Below are 15,600 nucleotides of genomic sequence, written 5' to 3' on the forward strand. Positions count from 1 at the left end.
AAACAAGACTCATTTTAAACTTTTCCTTCATTATCGTAACGTTTACAACATACTAATTTTATAGTAGGTGGGATTTACTACTACAGTGAAAAATCAGACTGTGCTAATTTTGTTGTTTCTTCAACTATATATGAATACTCCCAAATGGCTTTAGACATACATATGTAAACATCAAATTCATAAAATACATACTTTGAGTATGTAAGCGTCTACTTCATAAAATGTCCAAGACATGTAAAAAAGCTTCCTGGGCATGGAAGGGTGCTACTGGGGTTTCCTCATTCTGACCTGCTCAGTTTCCAACTGCTACTGTGATGCCAACAGGAAGATTCTTAACTTTCAGTTTTATTGCAGCTAGAGAACCACCTTAACATTGAGCTTGAGACAATGAGAAACATCCCATTCAAAATAGTAAGACACAGTGAAGCGTAGACTTCCAAAGAAGAAAATTAGATAGAATAAAAGTATTTTAATAATCCTCCACAGCAATGATAGAACTTTAAAAAAAAGTTGACATACAGAAATAAATGGCAAGAGTAAAAGCCCAAGCCACTTTTTAAGGTAGGATAGTAAAAAGCAGTACAAAAAGGTACTTAGTAATTACTAACAAAGTATCTTACCTCTAACTGTAAGGCATCTATCTTCTCTTCCTGGCAAGTATCACCCTCACATTCATATTGTACTATTTTTCCATCTGTTTTACTTGCAACCAATCGATGGACATAATTATCTAAAGAAAAGAATGAATCAGTCAATCAAGGCTTGTTTCTTTAGAATGAAAAGGATCTGCATATACTTTCAACTTGGCCAGAATTTTTGTTTTTACAGGTCTAAATTAAATGCCTTGCAATATTTCTGTACAAGTGGGCTAACTCACTTGAATTTAAGAAAGAGTCAGAGGGCAAGTATAGAAGTATTAACTCTCTTTATAATGTGTAATTCAGGCCATTTGCAGGAAATAGTGTGCTATGGGGCACCCTGAGAATTCAAGTTTGCCACAGCAGTCAGGAAGATTTCAAGCTGTGAGAGAAGAGGAAGAGGAGAGGTTCTAAGGGAGACACGTTCATGCAGAATGAATCCAAATTAGAAAACAAGAATGGCCTTCACCTCCAGCATAGTCCCAGACTCGATGGTTGGTAAGCTGCATGGCATACGTGTGCTGGGTTTCCTCAAAGTGCTTATAAGCATGTCGACTGACATATCGTCCACATCCTATGTGGCCACATATTAAACAAATCCAAAGGTTCTGCCAAGGAGAAGACGACATCTTAATTAGTTGTACAAAAACACATGACCTGGCTCACTCAGAGTGGGAAAGGCCCTGACACAGAATGAAGGTGAATTGTTTCTACAGGAGTTTTGAATAAATATGTGTTTGAAATGCAAAAAGCAAGGGTGCTTTTATGGGTCATTTTCTCCCTCTGGTTTTTTAAGGAACTCTAGGGAAATGGCAAGACAAATATTCATAATTTATCAGTAAAAGTCTAGTCTTTTTCAACAAACAAAAAATAAAAGCACAGAGATTTTTGCTTCAGAGTGTAAAATAACGTATTCATATATCTTGCATGACCTTAGACAAAAGAAAACAAAAGCATCAGTCTGAAAAAGAATTTAAAAGAATTTAAGGCACACAGGGCAAAAGAAATCCCCAGAGCATTAAAGCTGTGTTCATTATTCTTTCCCACCAGCCATCACTTACTTCCTGAACGCCACACTCAAAACACTTATTCTCTTCTACTGGCTCTGGAGTCTGGCAGTATCGGCACACAGGACACCTGTGCAGGACACCGAAAGTAACAGCACAGATCAAATACAAAAGAGAGTTGTTACAGAACCAAAAGTCAAAAACCATATTTTAAATCTTCTGTCTCTCACGTACTGTCTGTTACAATTCATCATAACTAAGGATATCACTCAAAAATATTTGCAAACAGAATGAAAAAAATAAACAAAAAACAAAACAAAACTCCCAAAATCTTGATAAAGGAGAAAAAAAGGGAGGAATCTTGATCTGCTTCATACCTTTTTTCACTCTTCTGTCTAAAGCTTAACCAAAGAACTAAATATGTGCAGGTTAGAATTAGGGATGTAAGATAAGCTATGAATTTTATGTCTGGTTATCCATAAAGTATTTTTTTACTGCAAACCATCTACCTTACCTCCATTTTCCAAAGATCTAAATCACTCAAAATGTACCCTGTCCTCTCTAGATTGCTCCTAAGAGTTAGAACTAAAATCTGTAATAAATTTCACCCCCATCAAAAAAGTTGATATATTTCCTGAAATGCACATGATATTTTACCATACAATGAACATGTGGAAGAGGATACCAGTGCTAAGTACTCAAGTTTCAATTTACAAAAAGCCAATAAAAATGGCACTGAAGCTAAACCCACAGAAACAGAGAGGAGAAAGGTAGATGGACACCATGGGCTGCAGGGAGGGCACAGTAGGGAGATGTTGGTCAAAGCGTATGGGATCCAATTATACAAGATGAATCAATTCTGGGAAACCGGTTTGCATCAATGTGAGTATAGTTGACAATATTGTATTGTTTTTGAAATTTTCTAAGAAGACAGACTTTGGGTGTTCTCACAACACACACAAAGGAAAAAAGGAAACTGGTAAAGAGGTTGATAGATACATGCTGATTGGCTTGTTTGTGAATATTTCATAATGTATATGTATGTTGAGTCATCAGGTTGTACATTAAACATTTTTTTAAATGTTTATTTATTTTTGAGAGAGAGAGAGAGAGAGAGAGAGAGACAGACAGACAGAGTGTAAGCAAGGGAGGGGCAGAGAGAGGGAGACACAGAATCCAAACAGGCTCCAGGCTCTGAGCTATCAGCACAGAGCCCAACACGGGGCTTGAACCCACAGACTGTGAGATCATGACCTGAGCTGAAGTTGGATGCTCAACTGACTGAGCAGCCCAGGTGCCCCATGTACATTTTAAATATACACAATTTTTTTTTTTAAGTAAACTTGGGGTACCTGGCTGCTTAATCAGTGGAGCATGTGTCTCTTCATATCAAGGTCATGAGTTCGAGCTCCACATTGGGGACAGAGGTTACTTTTTAAAAAGATGTTATTTATTATTTTTTAAGTAATCTCTACCCCCAATGTGGGGCTTGAACTCAAGACCCTGAGATCAACAGTCGCATGCTCTAGTGACTGAGCCAGCCAGGTGCCCCTAAATACATACAATTTTTGGTGATCAGTTATAGTTTGATAAAGCTGGGGGGAAAAGGCATTTAAAAATCCATTAATGCTTTTCTCTTATTCTCAAGAGAAAGTAACACTAAGTACCAGTCATGAATATTTTCATCAGGCAGGCAAAAATGATAGTAAGTGGGTTATAGTTGAAGCTAACTGTGAATCGGCACCAAGAAGAAAGAATGCTTAAGATACACCTCACATCCAATTTGTTACCCAACTGAGTAAATGAAACCAAGAAAAGGAAATAAGCAGGAAGAACATGAAGTTCCTATCACAAATGAGGAGTTTCTATCTGCATTTCCTAAGAGAAAGCTAAATGATCTAGTCTATCTCTGTTTAGTATCAAAAGAGAAGCCAGACACCCACCCTGACGTTTAGAGCAGTATTATCACTACTGGCCACATTATGGAAGCAGCCCAAGTGTCCACCAATAGATGAATGGGGGAAGAAGATGTAGTATATATATACAATGGAATACAACTCGGCCATAAAAGAGAATGAAACCTTGTCATTTGCAATGACCTGGATGGAGCTAGAGAGTATTATGCTAAGTGAAGTCAGTCAGAAAAGATAAATACCATATGATTTCACTCATGCGGAATTTAAGAAACAAAACAAATGAGCAAAGGGGAAAAGAGAAGAGAGAGAGAGAGAGAGAGAGAGAGAGACAAACCAAGAAACAGACACCTAACTACAGAGAACAACCTGATGGTTAACAGAGGGGACGGGATGGGGGTGATGGTGGTTAAGGAGTACACGCGTGATGAGCATCAGGTGTTGCATGGGAATGCGGAATCATATTGCACACTTGAAACCAACATTACACTGTATGTTAACTCTCTGGAATTAAAATTGTTTTTTAATGTTTATTTATTTTCAAGAGACATAGAGAGGCAGAGAGAGAGGGAGACAGAGGATCCAAAGTGGGCTCTGTGCCGACAGCAAAGAGCCTAATAACGCAGGGCTCAAATTCATGAACTGTGAGATCATGACCTGAGCTGAAGTTGGACACTTAACCAACTGAGCCACCCAGGCACCCTTTTTTCTTTAAAAAATTTTAATGTTTATTTATTTTTGAGAGAAAGACAGAGAGAGAGAGAAATCACTGGAATTCAAATTTTTTTTTAATGTTATTTATGAGAGAGAGCATGCACACAGTGCGGGGAGGGGCAGAGAGAGTGAAGGAGACACAGAATCCGAAACAGGCTCCAGGCTGAGCTGTCAGCACAGAGCCTGTCAGGGGGCCTGAACTCAGGATCAGCGAGATCATACCCTGAGCCAAAACCCTAGAGTCAGATGCTCAACCGACTGAGCCACCCAGGTGCCCAGGGACTAGAACTCACTGGAATTTAAATAAAAACTTTTAAAAGAAGCTGGAAGACAAATTTGCAGAAACAAGAATGACAGCTGTAGTGAGCAGCACACAGCCATTTTTTTAAAAAAATCACGACACTGATCATTTTATTATTTATTATTATTATTATTTTGAGAGAGAGACAGTGAAGACACAAGTGAGTGAGAGGCAGAGAGAGAAGCGGAGCTCACTTGAAGCAGTGCTTGAACTCACAAACCGTGAGATCATAACCTGAGCCGAAGACAGATGCTTAACCCACTGAGCCACACAGGCGCCCCAAGCAGCAAGCAGTTTTGTCAAAGGTACAAACTAGCTCTGTCACTCCTTCGATCTGTGTGGCAACTGTGGTAGTGGTTGGATTAAAAAACAATACGGTGCTTGGATGGCTCAGTCAGTTAAGCATTTGACTCTTGATCTTGGCTCAGATCATGATCCCAGGGTCATGGGATTGAGCCCTGTGTCGGGCTGTGTTGAGTGTGGAGCCTGCTTAGGATTCTCTCTCTCTCTTTCTCTCCTTTCCTCTCCTTCTCTCCTTGCTTATGCTCTCTCTTAAAAAAAAAAAGAAAAAGAAAAAAGCATAGCGTATTTACTGAGAAAAAGAGTCCTTAAAACAAACAAACAGGGGTGCCTGGGTGGCTCAGTCAGTTAAGCGGCTGACTCTTGGTTTTGACTCAGGGCATGATCTCGCAGTTTGTTGAGGTCAAGCATTGGGTTCTGTGCTGGCAGTGCAGAGCCTGCTTGGGATTCTCAGTCTCCCTCTCTCTCTCTGCCCCCCTCACCCCCCCTCATTCCCATTCTCTCTCTCTCAAATAAATTTTTTTTAATTAAACAATAAATTAATTCTGCAATCTTATTTCCTACATTATGCCAGAATGAGCTTTCTGGAATGTTAAGGATGATCCCTGAGAATTAAAAAGAGAAAAGGGAAAAAATTACAAAAATCACCTTACTGGTATTATATATGTAGTATTCTATGACATACCATCTCATTGATTAAAAGATGATTAACAGTTTATTAAACCCTTCCTTCCCCTTCAAAAATAACTTTTGAGTTGTCATCTTATCTTCCTGAGGAGATATTTGGGGAAACCTTCCCAGAATATCCTTCTCTGACATCTGCATGTGTCAAAAAACTACCCTCCAAGACTTGGTACCAGTGCTGCCTTCTCCACGCAGCCCTTCTTGGCCACCCTCAGTGGGCAAACCAACTCTACTCTCTCCAGTTTCTACCTTGAATTGGATTGCACTTATGTACAGGTGTAAACTCCCTTAGCTGGCCGAAACTCCCTGCGGAGGATCTACGTTTGATTCTCTCCCATCCACCCCTAGCACTATTCGGTGCATATTATACTGAGGGCGGAAACTTACTTGCTGAAAGAACTGTGTGTTTTTGAGGATAGCCGTGAGGCTTGTCTATACAGATGGTTGAATTCCAGTCCCAGTTCTGGCCTTCTCTGCAGGATGCTTTCAACATGCTATGTTTCATGTCTGGGTCTCAGTTACCTCCTCTGTAAAATGAGGAGGCTGGACAATATGGTCCCTGAGCCAACTTCTAACTTTAAAATGCTACGCTCCTGGGGCAGTTAACCTGCACTGAGAGTTGAACTGTAGTGGTAGGGAACAAAGAAGCGTCCAGAACTTAAACGGTGTAGCAGACAGACACAAGGACACAAGATACAGATAAATACTTTATGGAGTGCGTCCATCTCAGTGGGGCTTTTTTCGAGGGAAAACCCAGGGTTTATTTGCTCAAGGGTATTTTCTGAGCTCCTTACAATGCGCCAGGTCTCCTGCTAGGTAAGGGCACAGCAGTGAACAAGCCAGACAAGGTCCCTGCTCTGTGAAAGCTGGAATTCTTCTGGTCACTTGGGGGTGGAGAACAGATTCCTCTACATGTTCACCTTCCTAACTTCTGGGCTTTGCCATGTGATCTTGCCCTTTCCATGCGCATCCCCGCCCTCAAAATGCCTTCTCTCAGGTCCCCCTCTTTCCTTGGTTAACGCCTCCTCATCCTCCTGGAGACTGCACTTCTCAGGCAGCCCTGGCTGTTATCAGGCCTCTACTTCCCTAGTCACAACGCTGCACACTGCTCCTTTGTAACACCTGTTACAGCTGTGACTGCACATTCATTTGTACAATTATTTGATTCTGTGCCTTCCTTCCTCTCTCTACTGGGAAACCCAGGCCACTGTCTGATTTACTCGTCTAGCTAAGTCCCATAGCACAGTTTACAAAGGGAGGAACAACCCTTGATTTATAATAAAACGAAACAGAACAAAACAAAGCAACAAAAAAACGTGGTACAACTTACCCCTCAGTTCTTTGCCTGTGCTATGCCACCCTACAAACAAGGCCTCTATTGCACTGGGAAACAGGAAGGTGTAGGCATGTGTGTGCTTCATACTTAGTGACTGCTATTACCACTGGCCACTGAGCCCTCAACAACACGCTAAATTGAAAATGTGAGACTACTACCATAGCCCAATTGGTAAGAAAGCCAGAGGAAATGGTAAACATCAAGTGCAAGTGATAAATGAGACTTCAGACTTAGATTTCATTTGTGTATAAGAGCCTCAAAGCTAAGCTTTCCTACCCCCCTCACCCCCCCATTCTCTGGCTTTTGGAAGCAAACAATTCATGCTGCTTTCGGAAACTCCACAAGGATTCTGAATCAGCATACTAAGAAGGACGCGGTCTAAGGATGCGGATTCCCATGTGAACAGAGGAAAGTGAAGAAAAATGGAAGGCCCTTCCGTGTGACCCCTTCACCTTTGTAGCGCCCAGGTGTATAAAGTCAAGCGCTTAGAATGGCTCATTTTTGGTGGTGGCTGTTTTTCATTCTGGGAAAGGGTGATAATAGGCTTTGGCAGGGTGAGAAATTAGCTCTGCACTCACGTGGTGTCGTCCCAACGCTGCAGGCACTGGCTGTGGAAGCTGTGGTTACATAACGTGGTGAGGATGCCATTCACAGACTCGTCCATGCGCTCCAGACACACCGTGCACTTGGGGAGCTCCGTCAGGTCCATCACGGGGAGGCTGGCACCCTACGGGGAAATACCTCACGTAAGCCTGACTCTTCTTCCACAGTTCTAAGAGATCTGTTTTTAACTAACTAGTTTACCTGTTGCTTTCTGACTCCTGGTAGGATGTTTTCAACATTTCTTCTCTGTGCAGGTAGTTTAAATCGGTAAGATTTTCATTCATACAACAAATATTGACTGAGCACCCTTTATACTCATAGCACTGTGGACATGGTGGAGAACAAGCACACAAAGACCCCTGCCCTCATGGAGCTGATACTCTGGAAAGAGAGGCTAGCTGCCAAAAGCTTAACAGAGAATCTCAAATGTTACCAGACTCCAAGCTCTACTTCTAAGGGTATGGAACTCTAACAACGTAAGTGAATAAAAGCAGCCAAGTAGAAATGGGACTGACTGATTTTTCCACAGAGTAAATGAAAACGTAGCACTTCCTACTACGTGATAATAGCATCAACAACACTGGTTTATTTATTCATTTGACACACACTTATGAGCCCTTGCTATGTAGGCCAGACACTGTTCTAGGTTTGGAACAATGGTGAGCAAAGCAGATTCGCCAGATCCCAAAGCACAAGGTCAGGCCTTGTCCTCATAGAGCTTAAAATCTGGTAGAGAGAGGCAAAAGTCAAATTTATGAAAAAGTATAATTACCAGTGGTCATAACTGCTATGTAAGAAAAGTACAGGAATCTACAATAGGGTATGAAATCGGGGCATAACGGTCTGTGGTCAAGAAAGGCACCCCACCCCCACCCCCGCCACCGCGATGTCTCCCTTGAGCCCTGCCAGCTGTAAAGTGAGCAGGAATTCTTGAAGCAAAGATGAGACATACATGTAAGGACATGCTGAGAAAAATCACATTAATCTATGGTCCCTGAAGAGTAGCTTTCTATAGGAAATCTCTCAAGAAGCCGTATTCATTTAGAGAAAACAATCTCCTACACTGAAGCCTTACATAGCACCTGGCACAAAGGAAGCCTGACTTTATCATCTGTCAATTTAAAAAAAAAAAAAAAAAATTTTTTTTAACGTTTATTTATTTTTGAGACAGGGAGAGACAGAGCATGAACAGGGGAGGGTCAGAGAGAGGGTGACACAGAATCTGAAGCAGGCTCCAGGCTCTGAGCTGTCAGCACAGAGCCTGACGCGGGGCTAGAACTCACGGACCGCAAGATCATGACCTGAGCCGAAGTCGGCCGCTCAACCGACTGAGTCACCCAGGCGCCCCTCTGTCAATTTTTATTTTACCTAACCTAATGATAGAACAATCAAACCTGAATTTCTTTCTATCAAGCTGATTTCAAGGTAAAAAGACCTTTAGGTCTCCTTTAGAAGAAAGCAAATCTTAAAAATATAACAGAGTTGAATCTACTACTTTCTTTAGAAGATGATTTAAGTGAGCTGAGCACATTTTGTAGGAAGAGGTCCCACAGACGATGGCAAACCAGAGCAATTATAAATTGTTACCTAAACAGAGTTAAGGATCAGGACAGGGATTAAGGGTTGATATTTGAAGAAAAACACTTTAGAACATTCCTATCACCCTAAAAAGAAACCTTGTACTCATTGCAATCACTCTTCATTCCCCTCTTTCCCCATATATACCTATACCTATATCCATACCTATATAGGTATACATATATATATGTTATATACATTCTTATATATATATATTCTTGTATACAACATATACGTAAAATATAAGAATGATGCACACTTACATCTTCAGATTTTAGTACTTCAGCCCTTTCCACATACACCAACTGGCAAACATCATCTTCTATCGAATTGAACTGGCGGCCGTTGCACGCCATATAAAAACTATCTGCGTCGGCCTAGGTATACCAATGGAGAAAAGGAAAAAATTAAGAGAGATATCCTGAAAACATGCTTTTATTCAAGATGCATAGCTTCAATTATTCTCTTCATCAGCGTTTAAAATTTATACTTAGGAGAGAAAGCAACTGTCAAAAGTACCATCTACGGAAGCAGGAAGCAGGTTCATAGGTGAGTCAAACTCTGTAGGTCAATACCCCGCGTCTCTACAATGTTTCCTGATACATCACAATCTCACTTAAACCAGGAGAAGCTGCTGAAGTGCAAAAGCTGACAGCCAGTATGACTTTAATATTCAACCAACAACAGTCATCATTTCCCTTGATATCAGTATTTTTTTCCTCAAGTCAGGACTTTCTCAGCAGCTAAAAGTAAACACTTATTTTTGCAAAACTTAGAACTCAATCATAACTGATGATTGTTAGCAAAGAGTTCTTTTTAAAAAACGTCAGCATCTATGTTAGGGAGAGTAAAGGACCACAGGTACCGGTATGGAGGAAAAAGCCAACTCCTTCTCTTCAAAAAGCCAATGATACATCATAGATAAGGATCCCATTGGGAGGTTTTAAACAACTTAGTGTATAATATTGAAAGCAAAACCTTTGACCAAGATCAAGAGGTTTAAGATGAACCAGTCTTTAAAATACAAATGGTCTTGGGGCGCCTGGGTGGCTCAGTCGGTAAAAGCGGCCGACTTCGGCTCAGGTCATGATCTCGCAGTCCTTGAGTTCAAGCCCCGTATCGGGCTCTGTGCTGACAGTTCAGAGCCTGGAGCCTGTTTCAGATTCTGTGTCTCCCTGTCTCTGACCCTCCCCCGTTCATGCTCTGTCTCTCTCTGTCTCAAAAATAAATAAACGTTTAAAAAAAAAAATTTTTTTTTTAAATAAAAATAAAAATAAAAATAAAAATAAAAAAACATAAAATACAAATGGTCTTATTCCTTGAGGCAGAAGATAGACTCAGGGGAAACAGTCCCCTGTAGGTAAGGCTGCAAAGGCACCTGTGCATTTGTGAATATGAACACAAGTAAACCAAACCTTCTAGTGTAGCCTTCACAGAAAATAACAAAGACATAATTTCAGTTTTTTAAACTCAGCAATTTTTAGAGGCATCTGAAAGGCCGAGGTCTGTCTAGATCTTACTCCCACACAGGCATTAACCCAAACACAGGAAGTTGTGTGCTTTGGCCCTACCAATGTAGACAAGTGCGCAGGGCGGGGGAGTTGTCCTACAAAAGGAAATGCCACTTTGTCAGCCTCTAGGATGAGATTCAAGTCTGTACCAGGCAAGAGTCTTGCCTGTCTACCTTCATAGGATTCTGAACCTTATAGCAAAAGATTGCAAGCTTCTTGGCACCTTTTAATTTCACTCCAATGATGTAACTCAAGTGTGGATTCTTGATTATTTATGTTTTCTTAATATGACCAAAGGAACTAAGCAGCTGAGGAAGGATAATCAATTCTGAACACAGATTTTGATTTTTTTTTTTTTGGAGGGCGGGAGTGGGAGCTTCCTTTTCAGGAAACAACTGTATTGGGTACAGTGCATTTTAACTTCAAAAAAAAAAAAAATTTTTTTTTTAAAGGCTCTGAGCTGTCAGCACAGAGCCAAATGTGGGGCCTGAACTCACGACCTGTGAGATCATGACCTGAGCCCAAGTTAGATGCTTCACCGACTGAGCCACCGGGTGCCCCTAACTTCAAAATGTTAAGAGCCGGTTCTTGGACAATAAATCTCTTAACTACTAAGAGGCAACCTAAAATGGCTTCCCCCATTCTTCAAGAGCAACGTCTTTTTCTTCAAATGCTTTGGATAGTAAGCAGCACAGTGAGGGAAGTGACCACTGAAAGTGAGGGCCACAGGTCAGCTTTCCAGGGCCTCAAGCACCACCAGGAGCTGGCTACACGTGTGCCAGCTGAGGAAAGGCAGGCTCCTCCTCAGACCTCCAGCTCTGTGAATGCTTGCTACGTGACCAAGCTTTCTCAGAGGAAGGGTCAGAGCATGTGACAAAATCTACTTAACACCAGACAAGCGATTCTTTTCTTGAGGGAGTTGTGTATCCATGACAAGGAAATATATGTTTTGAACACATAGATCTCTTTCTTTACAATCTCGGTATTGGAAATGTAGCTTCGCTCGTTTGAATATTCACTAAGCACCCAGCATGTGCCAGGCACGGTGCTATGTGCTAGGACCAGAGTAAAGAACAAAATACACATGGTTCCTACTTCAGCCCACTGCTGAAATGCACAAAACAAAAGCCTGAAACTAACTGCAAAAAACACAGAAGAAACAGCTCTTTTATTTAAAATGCTTGCATTGTATAGAGCCCAACATTTTTAAGAAGCCCAGTTTGGTTTTTTTTTTTTTTTTTTTTTTTTTTGAGTCTTTTGTTCTAATTGTTCTCTTCCCAGGATAAACTTTGAAAAAGGAAAACCCATTATGATCAAGGTTCCTTTACTGTCACAGTGATCAAAACTATAGTGTGGAAAATATATTTTTGCTTCTCAAAAGATGGGTCTCCTAGGCTGTCCCAAGCATGCAAATGAAAGTGAGCCAACACACTCTACAGAGAGCTTCTCTCTCCTTTTCGGTCCTCAAGCACTACAAAACTTGACCCCTTCCAGCCTTCCTGTGTTCTGATGAATTACAAATTCCTTACCCGAACACTAAGTTTTCTGACGGTCACGGTACAACCACGTAAGCGTTATCACTCTAGAACTACAGCATAAAGCTGAGGCCAAAAGAAGTTTAAGAGCTTATAGGAGATACAGAGGATTACTCTTTTTAAAAATTTTCTGGTGAAAAAAACCCAAAAACTTCTCCGGTGAGAAAAAGAAAGGAGTAAGAATACAGTTAGCTTCCCAGGCTACAGAGTCTGGCTGTCTGTGTTTGAAATCTAACTCCTACACTTAATTGGCTTTGGGCAAGTGACTTATCCATGTGTGTTTCCTCAATTATAAAAGATGAAACTAACAGCACCTAGCTCATAGCATTGTTGAGAGGACAAGGAGCTAATATGTGAAAACCACTTATGTGGCCTGGCATCTAGTAAGTGCTTAATAGTTTTTACCTTTTGACTGTTTTTTCACTAGGGCCCAGTATTAATTTAACAACTTCAAGTCTTATACCAGGAAAGTGTTTTTAGAACTCAGAAAATCCCTGATAGGATGAGCCTCAGACCCTAAGATCCAACATCAGCAATAAATAGTACAATTCATGATTCTCAGATCAAGGGTACTATCTCCATGGGGAAGGGCCAGCACACTGTTTCATTTGTCTCAGAACTAATAACCGTGAACTTGGGCCACCAACATCTGGTTAAAAGACAGGTGGAGAGATTGCAGAAGTACAAAGAAAATCCATGAACAGTAGTAGAAACTTTCCACAGCATTACATGCACACCACAAAGGGGTGGCCCTTGCTATAGTTTGTGGGTTTATCAGACTTCAGACTATTTAAAAGGTCTAATAAAGCTCTTAAACGTTCTTCCCCAATCGGTGACTTTTCTTGTGTTACTTGCCGATCTCCCTCAATTGTTAAGTAGGAGCTATGACTAAAATATTGCCATTACAATTTCTTACCAACAGTGACTGTCTCCCTTTCCGCACACTTTCATCCAGTCCTACTGGAAGAAGCATATGCCCTAGGATTAAAGTGAGGCCTCAAATCTCAGTTCAGTCACTGGGGGCAATCTACTAACTTCTCTCTGCAGTCAGTTTCGTTTGTCAAACAAGGATAATAACAGTACTTATCTACTTCACAGGGCTGTAGTGAGGACTACAGGAGATAATACACGTTAAGCACTTGGTGCAACGAGTGGTGTAGAATTAAGCAGTCAGTAAGACTGCACATTATCATCATTATCCTTCGTATTACATGTGCTACCAGATTTAAAAGGTACCACTTGCCCACTGTTTGCAAAGCTCCTCAGTGACCATGGAAGGTCTCCCGACAGTCAGTGAACACAGCTGTTTAAGAGCTTTTCCATTTTCACTGTCACCTTGTGAAGTCTAAGTCTGCATGCAGGAAGGTTCATTATTTTAAACGTCTCACTTCAATGGTGGGGTATTCTGTAAAGGTTAAAGGTAACAATCACGTACCCTCTTGTACACAGAGTGCTACACTAAGGGTTCTCTTTCTGTGGCCCACAGAACAGGCCCAAACATAATCCAGCCCTCACTTCTCTTAATTTCCTCCCCATGGCCAACGAATGACTGCTACTGCCATCAACTCTGGATTTCTGCAATGAGGAAGGAGAGGACAAGTGGGCCTCGTGTCACGGCTCCCTTTCACCCATAGATCTTGGTAACTGGTCAGAGGCAATGGCAAATGATCAAAAGGCACACCCACTCTTTGTCAATCTGTAAGCCAGAACTGTTGATCTGGGGCAAATTCAAGAAGGCTGTTTCCTAATGAGGTGAGAAAGAAGTCACTTTTGACAGAGCTGCATTTCTAAACCTAATGAATGGACAAATGTAACAGCCATTAAAAACAACAACAACAAATTAAAACCTGTGGATAGAATGGCACTTAAATAACTTGGATAATACCTCAGGCTTACCTTATTTTCATATTCATACAAATATGAATGCATACGCTTCACAATGAACATATAAAACCAAGAGAATATTTTCCCAACACCTTTATAACTGAGGCCCCCGGAAAATGTTGCTGAATGCAACAAATGAAATGAAGTGAATGGCAAAACCTTCTTATATCAAAAAGTATCTGTAATAATGTGCAAGTACTTTTCAAAATAGAAAATATCACCATCCTTTCACTGCTTCTCTCTGTGGCAGGGATTTTCAAGCAGAACTCTAAAGCATCTTTGATACTTCAAGGAACATCCCCAATCTGTCACCAACATAAATATAAAATGGATTTTATTTTCTAAAATGTGCCAAATAATAATTTTTAAAAGGGGAATGAGAAAAGCAGGGGCACAGTGTCATAGTGGCGAATAAGAATATGGTATCAGTTTCAAAAAGTTTGGGATCTACTGCTCTACTGGAATAGTTACTACTGGATAAATAAAATACAACCCTAGATTTCATACCCAATCCGCTCTATAAAAAATTATGGGTATGAATTAGCATGGTGTGTCTGCTAGTGAATTTAGAAGGATTTCTAGAATGACAACAATACCCTCAAAGATAGGTATATATCAAGAGTCTTAAGTGCAAAATGCTGTAAATCACACACGGCTAGTATCACACAGTTTCAAAAACACAGTTTCTGTGGCAAAGAGATTTTTAATATCTTAACTTTTACCTGTGCACTAAACTTTATCAGCACCATATATTGATTTGGAGTAGAGTCTCTGATGATTTTCATTTGTTCAATTACTTCATTAAATGGGGCGACAAACTTCATAAGGTCATGACTGGTCATTGTAGCAGGGACTGTGAGAATACACAGCATGGCACTGCGCCTCACATCTTCTTTTAAGGAGGTCATCTTACTAATAAGACAATAATTAGACTGTCTTGAATAGATGAGGTATGGTTAGTTCAGACAACACTAATTAGACAACTTTTATGTCCAAGAAAATAGAAAAAAATAAACCTTGTATTAGTTCACAGATCAATTTAAACAGAGTGTTATAATACCTGAAAACACACTACCTGGGTAAAAGCAGAATCCCTTCAACATACCTGCAATAGAGCTTACGGTAAGCTTTGAAATGGCCTATATTACATCCACCACTGACATTTTTAGTCTTCAGTTAAAAGCTTGTTACGCTTATAAATCTGCAGTTTGTGTTTTATTCTCATTAGCTTTTCAACAATAATGTCTCATTAGGTAACTTAGAAGCACAACTCTGTTTTTCTTTTCTTCTTCATTTTTAAATTTTAAAATCACTATTCTGGAAGTTAAAGAGAACTGCCCCCACGAAGGAAGAGAGGTGGCCAGAGTAAGTTTCAATCTACAAGCTAATGGGCAACTCCAACTATGGACTTCTCTCAAGGGGTTTAGAAGAGAGTTCTAAATATAAGAAAGAATTCAGAACTAGGAAGACATGACTCTGAAGCTTACAGAAAGCGTTGTTGGGTAGGAATAGCGGGAAGAGAGGAAAAGAAAAAAACCTCCTGCAATGCAATTTGCTTCTGAAATGCTGCAAATTCACTTCAACAGCTGTGCTCCA

General features: G+C 40.5%; 1 protein-coding gene across 1 annotated transcript in view; it reads right to left on the reverse strand.

The window, feature by feature from the left end:
* Window positions 1–15,600, reverse strand: part of BRAP (BRCA1 associated protein) — a 29,213-nt gene that overhangs the window by 9,928 nt on the left and 3,685 nt on the right. The window contains exons 4-9 of the mRNA XM_019467438.2: window positions 14,727–14,916; window positions 9,338–9,451; window positions 7,472–7,620; window positions 1,700–1,775; window positions 1,108–1,246; window positions 621–730 (exon numbers count right to left, since the gene is read on the reverse strand). Coding sequence (XP_019322983.1) covers window positions 621–730; window positions 1,108–1,246; window positions 1,700–1,775; window positions 7,472–7,620; window positions 9,338–9,451; window positions 14,727–14,916 — 778 coding nt within the window. The remainder of the gene's footprint in view (window positions 1–620; window positions 731–1,107; window positions 1,247–1,699; window positions 1,776–7,471; window positions 7,621–9,337; window positions 9,452–14,726; window positions 14,917–15,600) is intronic.

The sequence above is a fragment of the Panthera pardus genome, unplaced genomic scaffold, assembly GCF_024362965.1.
Source record: "Panthera pardus isolate Hobbes unplaced genomic scaffold, ASM2436296v1 HiC_scaffold_15, whole genome shotgun sequence".
Classification (NCBI taxonomy): Eukaryota; Metazoa; Chordata; class Mammalia; order Carnivora; family Felidae; genus Panthera; species Panthera pardus.